The 12,231-nt window shown below is 40.3% G+C and overlaps 1 protein-coding gene across 1 annotated transcript in view; it reads left to right on the plus strand.

Moving 5' to 3' along the window:
• Nucleotides 1-667: 667 nt before the first annotated feature.
• NOX4 (NADPH oxidase 4) overlaps nt 668-12,231 on the plus strand; it is a 110,218-nt gene continuing 98,654 nt past the window's right edge. Inside the window, exons 1-4 of the mRNA XM_054627976.2 lie at nt 668-724; nt 1,478-1,573; nt 10,642-10,752; nt 11,649-11,733. Coding sequence (XP_054483951.2) covers nt 668-724; nt 1,478-1,573; nt 10,642-10,752; nt 11,649-11,733 — 349 coding nt within the window. The remainder of the gene's footprint in view (nt 725-1,477; nt 1,574-10,641; nt 10,753-11,648; nt 11,734-12,231) is intronic.

Consider the following 12,231-nt stretch of genomic DNA (forward strand, 5'->3'; position numbering starts at 1 on the left):
GCTGTCGTTCGACTATACACCCGCTGTGCCGGCACACAGGAGGCGGCCTCTTCCAGTGTCCTCCAGGGACACCTGATGGAGCAGATCAGACTTCAAATCAATAACACAGCCTGTCCCTTCCCGGCTTTCGAGGGCCTCACGTGCTGCCCGAACAGTAGTTTCTTGGACAGCCTCTTTGTTTCACCCGAACTGCAGAGCAGTTGCATGCACGGCTGCTCCCCCGCTCCCTCCTGCTTTCTGGATCACATTTCAGCCCGGTCGGGGATGGGGGGGTCGGGCAAGCGGGATCCCCACGGACGGGATTCTCTGCGGGGAAACGCTCTTCCTAAGGTGGGGGACGTGAGGAAGCGGCCGCACGGCACCGCAGCGCGGCCGAGTAGAGTAGGGCAGGGCAGGGCAGGGCAGGGCAGGGCAGGCTGCCCTCCGGAGAGCCCCGGCTGCGCTGCGGCTCCCGGGGCGCTGGGCCGCGCACAAAGGGGCAGCGCCGGCGGCACGGAGCCGGGGGCCGGCCAGCGGCGCGACGGGGCCGGAGCGCTACGCCCCGGCGGCCGGAAGACAGGGCGGGGGGTGAGGGGTGGGGAGAGGGGAGGGCGGCTCGGCCCGGCTGAAAAGGAGGGCTCGCCCGGCGCCCCCCACCCTCCGTCCTGCCCCGCGGGCGTCCCGCACCATGGCGCTCTCCTGGAGGAGCTGGCTGGCCAACGAGGGGAGCAAGCACCTCTTCCTGGTAGGGGCGGCCCCGGGGCTGCCCTCAGAGGGGCTGACCCGCGGGGGAGGCTCAGGAGGGGCCGGTGGGTGCTGGCAGGCGGCGGGGGCCGCCCCGGGGCTGCCCCGAGGGTCGGGGAGCCGGGGCACCGCGTCCTGCCGTGCGGGGCAGGGCTCCCGGCGTGCGGGGCAGGGCGCCGTGCGGGTGCCGAGGCTCGGACGGGTGGGCGGGATGTGCTCCGAGCGCGTCCCGGTGCGCGGCTGGCAGGGATGGATGCAGGCGGGTGCCATGGCCCGGGACAGTGCCCGCCTCCGTGCCCTGCCCGGCTGGCACACGCTGTGCGTGTGCTTGCTCTTTGTTAGGCTCTGTTTGGGAAAGTTTGGGGGGGAAGATGCAGCTTCTTGGAGGTCAAGTTCTTTACCTTCCTTTGTCTCTTTGTTGTTGTTTTTTATTCTTTGAGTCTCTTAAATGCAACGTCCAGCTAAAGGTTTGGGATAGCGTCTTGCATCGGAGTGCTTTGCCAGCTCTCGGTTGTCGGAAGACACAAAAAGTTTTGTGAAGTTCAATGAAAGTGAAAATTTCCCACATAGGGGCACTTCATTTTAATACTTTAAAGCATAATATGTGCATGAAGTTTGCTTTTCCATTCCATTTACGTATAAACATATGAAGCTACAGACCTACCTATGAGTTTTATGAATGAAATGAAATGATCACTGAAAAGTTTGCACATGTAACTTTCACTTACAATCTCTTGTTTCTGTTTCATTTCAGTTTTTCTGGCTCTCCCTCAATGTATGGCTCTTCGGGAAAACCTTCCTGCTTTATAATCAAGGGCTACAGTATTATTATTTGCATCAGATGTTAGGGGTGAGTGACCTGGACATTACTTTTGCCCTGGAAATTGGGATGTTTGAGGATGGGATAAGGGGCAGAATGAATTTGCTAACCAAAAATGGCACAAACTACCTGTTAACTTTTCAAAGTAGGGAAAGATGAGGTAAGAATTTACTGGGATACTTCTGACAGTCGTTTAGGAGTAGAAAGTGAGCACTGTTAAGAAGAAAAAGAGCCAGTCAAGTGTGGGACAGCTATGCTTTTCTCTCTTCTCTACCCTCCCAGTGTTCCCAGCAGCAGACAAGCTCACAGAAACACAGACATGCTCAACAAATGACTGGAGCTCCACTTTTCGTCATCAGCACATTTAGCAAGCTATGGACTCTTGTTGGCAAATTCTTTCCAATCCAGTTATTGTAATATACATGCTTGCTGAAGGACTTTTAATAAGTCTTAGTTCTTTTCAGTCTTTGTCATTCTCATGGATCCTCTGTTCTGTCTAAATTCACTGTAATACATGTAACTTCACTTTTGATTTCTAATAGTAAGTTCTTTGATTCTGGGTGGTTTAATGAAGATTCAGATGTTTTGGTTTAGCAAGGTCAACACCCACCACCAGCAGATGAACACAAAAAGATACTTTGGAGATGTGAGATACCAGCCTGCCTTGGGAAATTACCCATTGTAGTAATTTAAAAAAAAAAAAACTTATGTCTAAAAAGGCATAAAGTAAGGGTTAACGTCTTTCTGGAAAATGCCCATGGGTTGCTCAGAATTTGACAGTCTGGGAAAAAGTGTCTGAATAACATGATGCTTTGTAACACTATGTCATACTCAGGAATGCATTTCAATAGAAAATTGACATGAGATTAAACATAGATGATGCACATCCTAATCTGCTGTAGAGCCTCTGGGGTTTCTTTTTGGTAAATCCAGGGTATATAGTTTCACATGGCTGATATTGTCATAACTAGTCAGTACCATAAAGTTTTGTGATCTTGCTTAGAAATAAGTTGAGTTTATACATTTTTCTCCTTTTTTTTCCTTCTTATGGTTGATTCAGATGTGTTCAAGAGTGAATCTTAGCAAAGATAGTGCAAAAAAGAAGGGAATGACAATAATTAAATCCTTCATAGTGGTGACCTTCTTGACAGAGAAAGCATGAAAACGTGTTTAATTTTACCTTGATTTCTAGTGGCTTTGCATCCCAGTGTATCCATTTGAAAACTGTGTTTGTTCCTGGTGGAGCAAATGGGTTGTTTGTAAAGCAAATGTTTTTGGATAACATGTTGGACCAGGTTTTCAGCTGGTATCAATCAGCAAGTTTCTCTCAATTCAGATTATTCATATGCCTCATACCAGGTCATCATCTGGTTGGGATTTTTTTTTGTTTTCTTATACTTTAAAGTGGAAGTCACTTGCAAAGTAACTTAATGTGTGTTCAGAACCCGTAAGATGACTCAGGCAACAGATTGGTCAGGAGATGAGGACTAGGAGGTCATCCTTTTAAGTTTGTATAATTGTGTCTGCCACTGTGGGAAAAAGTACTACAGAATTTAAGGACTCCTAAAATAAGGTTAAAAATGAAGAGCTAAGCCTAAAAGATACTTTTGGTCAAAGTTATAAAACTAATTTTAACATTTTTCAAAATACTAAAGACTGTAAAATGTACTTGCAATTCACTTTTTACAGCTCATCTAAATATCTTCAGTAGATCCCAAAGTTAAGGTTTGGACCCTAAAATTTGTGTTGGACTTGATGACCTTTAAGGTCTCTTCCAACCTAGTCATTCTGTGAATTAAGCTTTTTTCCTTCTTTTCATTATATCTGTGTATGTGTATTAATCATAGAGATTGTTTTGCAAGGGCTGGGAAAACTGAACCCAATTTAGTTTCTTCAGGAGATGGCATAAGCAATACTACAGCTTCACAGGGATTTTTGCCCCTCTTCTTTTTCTCTATTAGTTTTGTATAGTCACTGACCCATGGTCCATCTGTATAACCAGTCTACTCTCTGTTCTATGCCTGTGTAAGTGGTTTACAGGACCTCTGTGCCATTTCTCGGTGTCTGAAGATTTTGAGATTTCAATTAAATTCTTCATTTTTAATTCAACAGTTGATATTTTTTGTGTGAACAGATTGAACTCTTTAATGGATACTTCCATGACAACTGGTTCCTTTTTCCAGAGAGCTAACAAAGTTGCCCAAAAGGAGTGTCACTTTTTGAATTAAAAAAAGTTTCTGATTTTTTTCAGTGAGGTTTCCTAAAGACTTGGCTTCTTTTCTTTCTTAGTATGCTACAATAGGCTATAATCGCCTTAAGAACTTCTGCACTTGCAGCATGGAAAAATTTACCACAGGTAATTTGGTTGTTTACCAAGTAACAGGGAACAAGAAGAGTTGCTGGAGGAAATCAGAGTGTGATATGAAATAAGATCTTGGACTGAATATTCTGAGTATATTCAACTGTGCCATGTTTTTATGCCATCTCTGAGGTGAAGAAATAGAAAGAATGGTGTTGGTCTTTTGTTCAGTGGTCCCTGAAGTGATTTACTTCCCTTCAGCTGCCTACAGAGAATAATGCTCATGTTTATTCTCTTCCAATTGCCTTTTCTGTGATGTTGAACAAGATACTTTAGGACAGGATTTCAAAGTTTTTTAGGTACTTAACTCTCACTCAGTCTTTCAATAACAATCTTCCTGATCCTTAATTCTACACCTGTGAAAAGGCGCCAAGAGCATGGTGGTGTCCTGGAAGTGCCAAGAGAACAGATAGGTAAGATAAGAAGGCAGTAACATGGTAGGAGGAGGTTGATCAATCTTTATGTACCAGGAAACTTAGTGTTATTTTGTGTCAAACATCTCTGCTTTGCTCAGTTTGACTTCTGTTGATGAGACCATGAACTCTTCACTGTGCAGTCTCTATCCCCGGGAGTTTTCAAAATGTAATTGGGCAAAAAACCCTGAGCAAACTTAATCTGAGTTTGGTGTTGAACATGCTTAGAACAGGGGGTTTGAGCAGAGACATCCTGAGGTCCCTTCCAACCAGAATAATTCTGTGATTACATAATACTTGCAGTGAAAGTTCACCGGAACCTGGTGGATGTAAATTCCTTTCCAATACTTTTGCTTTGATGAACCATCCCTTTGGATACTGAATTGTTTGTAACACTGAAGGTTATAGTCTTACTGTATGAATGCATTCATTCACACTGGTTTGAAAACACCAGTTTTCAGATAAATTTCAGATAAAGAACCTCATTTTTTAATTATTTCATAGGTGTTAACTTGTGGTCTTACATTGCTTAACGAAGAGAAGCCTGTGAACAAATCCCCAACAGACATGAATTTCTTATAAAAGAGTTTGGCAGAGAGGAAGGGAATATTCTCATCTTTGTGTTCATGATAGGTGCTATAATGTGTAGTAGGAATGAGTTACAGAAGGGGAGAGTCTTAAATTACTTGACTCCAAAATCTTTGATGGAGATTTTGGTCCACTCAGTCAGTGAAATTGTCCAGACGGATTTCTTCACAGACTTCAGGATTTCTCTCTTTAGTCTAGCTTGGCTGTATTTTTGTCTAACAAGTTTGATTGTGCCTGGTAAAAAAAAAAAAATCAGCCATAAATTTGGTACTGGCCTTATAGAACTCAAGTCTTGCTTTAACAGTATTGAATGAAATGCTTGTTTCCTGTTGCTTGAGTTCCCTGTGAGCAGAAAGAGCTTTGAGCTCATTTCGTCATGGCATGAAGGGTCTCTCTTTCCCCATTCCCTCTCTTGTCCCTGCTCAAATAGCTGTAATGTAGTGAAATGTTAATGCAAGAGATAAGCTTCTGGGTTTCAGACCAAAGTGAAGAAAATGCATTGTCAGAAGGATCTCTTTGGGAAAAGACTGAATAACTGAAAATGGGGCTGAAAAGTGCTGCCTTGCTTTTTTATCTGTACAGTTGCTGCCTTTTTATTGTGCAGTATTGTGCATAACATTTGTCACCTTTATTCACTGCTTGGAATATGTTCCAGTAACTTTTATGTCTCTCCTTGCTAGTTTATCGTAACGACAGAGGTTTCACTAATTGAGACCAAATTCCACTTTCATTGGTTGTTATGCAACCACACTGGAATCTGCTTACCCCCCATATTTTAGCATTGGGGAGAGTTGTGTGTCTTGACCCTTTGCTTGGAGATTATCAGAGAAGTTGGAAGCTCTTACTCAAGATTAAGTTAGTTGTTTTCTTCATTTTGAATGTCTGATTTAAGCAGAAGAAGGAGTACATCCTACACAAAGGCACTGCTTATAAAATGGGAACATGACCTAAACTGTAGACAAGAGGAGATGGAAAACCTTCAAAGAATGCCTGTGTGATGAGTTACAAGTGAACAGGGAGAATACTGATTCACAGCAGTGCAGGGAAGATACTCCATACATATTAAAAAATATTGCACCACTTAAAATAATTTTTAAAGAGTTGCAGTACATGAGATTGAGATTTACAGACTCCTTCTTTGAAACCTTCTTCAGGAGCAAAACCAAGTCAAACTTTTGTAGACGATTTCACATGTTCTAGTAGGTTTCCCCTACACTCACATTTTCCTTCTTTTCAGCTGCTTCATGTTTTTATTGCTAGATCTCCAGCCAGATTTGACAGGCCTAAGAGGAATAATTGCTGTACATACAGTTCAGTTCTGTCCTTCATCTTAGGTTATCAGTGCTCTGTTACTCGAGAGAAGGAGTACTCTATGAAGAAAAGGAATCTGGGTCAAAAGGAGTCATGTTGTGTAGCGCAGTTTGTTCCACCTAGGAAAATAACCAACTTTATCTGCTCTAGTACTGATCTGGGGAGTTGGTCTGTCACCTGTGTCTACAGAGCAGAATGTGGCTTGTGAGTCTTGCCAGAACCTTTCAAGGTGCCCTGAACCAAAGAAGATTGAAAAATTTTAAAGAAAGGCTGTAAGAGACAGCATCAAGTGTGGTGTCTCTATTGCACCATGACCTGTTCAGGGTGGTTGCTTGTAGGTGGTGAAGTCTTGAGAAACATAATCACATCACTCTCAGCTGTGGAAGGGTTTGCATTATTCTAACATTTTTTTGATAAAAGATTGACTAAAAAGGTGAAATAGGACAGTATTTGTTGAAATCTTAATTTTACAACCATGTATAAAATATCAGATTTCTGTGCACAGCAGTCGCAGGTAACATTAATCTCTGTATTTATAAATTACGAACTTTGGGCAGTTCTGGGGTACACAGTAAGGTACTTCAGCCCTCCATCTAATACTGAAATCATTTGCCTAACAGAAAAGGTCCTTTTCCTAGCAAAGGAAGCTCAATTTCTCATTTTCAGTCTTGCTGGCAGCAAGATACAATGAGAACTGACTCTTCACTTCTCTGACGTACTTTGTATGTTGTATGAGCACAGCCAGGAGTCCATCTGGATTTCTGTGGACTGTACATCAGACAGGGATAACTAGAGAATTTACATTCTGGAGGTCTTTTATGCTGCTTTGGAGAAGGTGGCAATTCATTATGCTTGTCTGGAGGAAAAATCTAACCTAGCTTTTAGGATTTGAGTTTGTGGATGGTCCAGTTCCCTACTATTTTTGCCACAGATTTAGTCTGTAAATTGGAGTAATCCTTTAGTTTCTTTATGATTCTTTGCCTCTCCATGAAATCAGATACCAGTATACCAGAGATTTTGTGTGGGGTTTTTTTTTCCTTTTTGATCCTGCAGAAATTTCACATGCTACTAACATGCAATAACATTTTTTTAAGACAGTAAAAACTTCAGGAAGAAAATAAGATTATATTTTTCTCATTTCTTAACTACTTAATAAGGGTATATATTCCCTTCTAGACCCAGTGAGTTGCCTTGGAGCAAAAAATCATCCTTTATTCTACTATTGTTTAAAAATCTAACAATGTACTGTGTTAATTTGTTACTATGCCTCCCAGGCAATGCAAAGGAAGTTAAGAAAGAGATCTCTTGGAAACCATTTGGAAAGAATTAGTTTCATGGTCATATTTTTAGCTTTTGGCTAGATATCAAGAGCAAACTTAAACTCTTTTTCTTCTTGCCTGAATTTTGATTTTAAGAATTTCTAAATGTATTTCCCATTGTTTGCAAATCAGTCATGGGCTTGTTGCAGGAAATATTGCTGAACTTTATTTCTTCAGAGTAAAACCTTACATGAACCATTGGTAACAGTATTTTAATATTTGAATCATACTTCTTGAAAATGCTGTAAGTAGTTGTTTGCTGGTCTCTTTTCTTATTTTCTTTCCTTTTTTTTCTTGTATGTACAGGTGTTGATAGCATTGAATTATAATGAATATAGGACATTCTTCCATAGTAATTGCATTATGAATGAATATTTGCTCTTTATTAAATAGTGGAGAAAAACAAAGGAGGGTTAATAGGATAGTCTTTTCTGCCCATCATTTGTGATTCAAACTTGTTAAATTGTTTGGCATTTTACTTATAATCCCAGACTATGCTGAGCTGGAAGGGACCCATCAGTGCAACTCCTGGCCCTGAGCAGGACATCTGAAGAATCACACCATGTGCCTGACAGTGTTGTCCAAATGCTTCTTGAACTCTGACAGGAGTTATTTCATTTATTTAACACTATTCAGTGTAGAATTGATTCTCTTCTAGACCAAGCTATTGTTTTGTTAAAGCTTTGTAAGAAACATTGTTGTGCTTGGTAAAGGAAGTCTTGGATAATTGATGTCATGCCTGGTTTATATTTAAACTCAAAGACAACATAAATTCTTGAGAAAGTAGTGATGTATCATATAGGCCATACAAGAGAAGTTATTAAAATTTTCAAACTGCTCATTAATGGTATTGCAACTTTTTCAGATTTTGTGTATTAATCAACAGCTACAAAAATGATTCAGTTTGCTTCTGAAGTTTGCATTACATTATTTCTAACATAATTCTTGAGTTTTTCAAGTCATGCCCATTTAATCACTGCAATACTGTAGCACATCAGTAAGCCCCAATAAAAATTCTTATATGTTTTAATGACCATGTTTCTGAAGTTATTGCTTCAATGAGGTGTATGGCTCATTTTTAGCTTCACTTTAGAGGATTTAATGAAAATAGAGACAGTGTTGTATATGCAAACAGTGCATTATAGAGACATTTTTCTTTTCATTAAGTCCAGTCTGTTCAAGGGTTATTTCCAGTTGGGAGAGTCTAGAGTGGGGAGGAGAGGATGGCCTAAATTCTGAAGAACATGGCTTATGAGGAAGGAGTAGCAAGAAAAAATCTCGTTGTGCAAGTGATCAGAGAGTGAAGCAACAGACAAAATTGAAGCAAGGGAGGTTTTATGTAAGGAAAAAGAGGACTAACAGTACATTGGAAGAAATAGTGGAGGACATCTGGAGAGTGGGAAAGAACTAACTGACATGGCTCTTTTTAGTCTTATTTCTTATCATTCAGTAGGTTGGAGATGATCTGTTCCTGGGATTTTTTTTCTGGAAATCCCACATTTACGTGGTAGAGAACAAGGTAGAGCACATTTTGTGGGGTAATTGCTCCTACTTCTCATGGACAGCTTTTGAGAGAGGGTGCCCTTGTGACTGCTCTGTTCTCTGGGAGCTGGTAGGGTCTGGTGAGGAGGTCCCTAGCATTCAGGTCTAACTAAATAATGTAAAGTAGCTGGAAGAGAAAAAAGATTTAGGTGCAGAGCTTTGCTCTTCAGGTATATTGAACATCTTTACCTTCTCTTTGCTTCCTGGTGCTGTGCCCAGGTGTGCTGCAGAGCAGGTGAGGTACATGGATGTTGCTAACTGGGAGAGCAGGAAGTTGTAATGCTTTATAGTACTGGTGTTTAGAAACCCTTTCATGCTGTTGTGCTTCAGATCCTGCAAGATATTCTGAAATGCAGTTATTCTTTTTGTTTTTACTAGCTTATATATTCATCCATTTCTGTGACACAAACATAAGGCTGTAAATTTTGTTTCTTCTTGATAACAGAGATAAGAATATAATCAATGTTGCACAGATTAATTTTTTTGTCAGAGAAAGTAAAACATGCTCATTTTTTAACGTAGTTTAATTTTGAAAAAGGTATAAACCTTAAGTAATTTTTGTTAGATAATTTGTACCTGTTTACCTCATTCACATGCTCCTGCAGCATTTGAGTTATCGTTAATATTATATTTTTTTACTAAGTTATTCAGGAGTTGAAATACTTGGGGTTTTGAGAACAGTATAAGAAATATCCTTCCAGAAATCTGTTGACAGTCTAAAAGCATCTTTTATATAAGCTAGTAAAAAGGTAATTCAATCTAGTAACTAGGAGAACAATGGCATTTTGCTAACTTTTTAAAATCATAAATGAATGAGATAATATAATAAGATTAAAAATACAGGTTTATGACATGAATGTGTGCTTTGTTCATTTATTTGACAAGTGTTTTTGTTCTAATTATGTAAGTTCCAAATATATCAGTGAAAGCATTAGTGCAATTAGATTTCATTACAGTTCCCAGCTATTGAGCAGTTAAACTGAAGAAAACCTATTTTCTTAATGTCCAAATATGGCATTGCATAATGTGAATGGATGAGGAGTTTCGTGGCAATTCTACAACAGTCTTTGAAACATTATGACCATTTCAGTTTGATTGGATAAATATTTTTTTACGTCTTTTTGTGGCTTAACAGAAAAATCATTACACTCGAGTCGCTGTCTAGTGTCATCATAGTATTTATCACTCTTTTTGTTTAGTTATGTCTGTTGAAGCTTTCAGGTTGTTTCTCAGTGGACACTCTTGTGTCAAATGTTTTGTTCCATGTGACTTTGAGCACTGATGAGGATATTGGATCTTCCAGTAGAAAATTGTAATTTATTATTGACAAAGTTAATTTTTAATAACTTCTTGATGCAAAGATGAGAGCTGTTGCCTTCCCTGTGAGGACAGGATAGCATGCTGTGTGTGCCGTGGTTTCTCCAGCACATCATGAAACTTCACTATTTTGATGAGTCAGAGAGCAGGGGAACCATTTGGTTTCACAGCAGAGTAAAAGAGAGACAAGACTGACGCACATACCATTCCTTTTCTCCCCATAATCTAACTCTTACAATGTTTGTTCAGCTAGGATTGTGTATTAGCAGAGCTTCGGCATCTGTCCTCAATCTCAACTGCTGCCTGGTCCTGCTCCCCATGTGCCGTGTTCTCTTGGCCTTCCTGCGGGGATCCCAGAAGGTGAGTGCTGTCCTTGGAATGCAGAGCTTGAGAAGAGGGCCCTGGTCTCTGTTTGGTATAAAAACAACAGAAAAAGAATCTGTTACATCCCTGTTTGTTCTACGCTATGTGCTTGCACGGTGCAAGGATCAGACATCATGACTCCTTTGAAGACAGGCTTTGTCTGGTTTGATTTGACCTGTTTAGAGGCTGGTTTCTTCAGTGCATTTTTGAAGGATGGGGAGTTGCTGTGGAGCTGTAACCATATAAATTCCCCTCTGTCTTTCCAAACCCTTATATTAGAGATATATGTGTCCTCTCAAGTGCTTCCTGATAGAATTCAATGGAGTAAACCCAACTTTGTCTCTGCATGACCACAAGTGTCCTACTGGAGGTGATAGAATGTTCTACAAAAATACCCAACTTGATACATTTGTTATCATGGGAGAGACAATGTTTAGCTTCTTTGTGATTCGCTAATTGTTTTTACAGAAATACAAATAATGCTTTTGAGGAACATTTGTGTTTGCTAGATGGTTGCAAATTGAACCCGTCACTTCTGTTAACCATGTGACAATATCTATAAGATTTGATGCCTGTAGATGTATGTATGTATGCAAATAGACCATTCCTTTTGATCTTGCTTATAAAAGAGTCAGTGATGCCTTCACAAGTAATGCTAGAATTTCTAAATATTAAGGCCAGGAGGTACATTATGTACTCTTGATATCTGTGTGATTTCGTCATTAAGTCCTCAAAACTGTCTCCTTGGCATAATCCAGTAGTTTTTAAATTTAGGTACTAAGCTTGCAAAGTGTTAAAACTAATGAAGTTGCTATTATGTCACCACAGTTGCTGTTAGTATTTTTTTCTTTGCCTTGTTTTGGAAGAGAGTACTTGAATTCTTCTCTTACTAGGTTGCCAGCAAGAAAACCAGAAGGCTGCTAGATAAAAGCAAAACTTTCCATGTGACATGTGGTGTCACGATATGCATCTTTTCAGGTGAGATCTCACTGTGCTGAGCAGCAGCATCTTTTGGAAGCACGTTGATGCAGCACTTTGTGGTTTTTCTGCTGCAGTACATTTGGGGGTAGTCTTGCTCTGTGCTTGCTCGTCTTAAATTGTAAATGCTTTCTCGAATGTGTGTGGGTTTTGGTTCATTTTTTGCTTTAAACACATGGGCATACATTATAATGTCAAGCCTTTCCTTAAAATGCCAGTTTTTTAGAAGATAGGTATGTGAGACCAGGTCAAAATCTGCCCTTGCAAGTGAACCCTCATTGTACCTAAGGAATTTGAAAAAATCAGGGTACTACAGACTTACCTGCAGAGGAGGGAGCAGTGGAGGCAGCTACCCTATTTTCTCTTTGGTGAAGAAGAAATATTCTTGGCTGGACACCTTTGAATGCTGTGTCTCAGCTGAAGCATTGCAGTACAGAAATCACCACTATAGTATTAAAAAAAAAAAATCCTAAAACACGTACAACCTTCTGTCATTAA

The sequence above is a fragment of the Agelaius phoeniceus genome, chromosome 2 (assembly GCF_051311805.1).
Source record: "Agelaius phoeniceus isolate bAgePho1 chromosome 2, bAgePho1.hap1, whole genome shotgun sequence".
NCBI lineage: Eukaryota > Metazoa > Chordata > Aves > Passeriformes > Icteridae > Agelaius > Agelaius phoeniceus.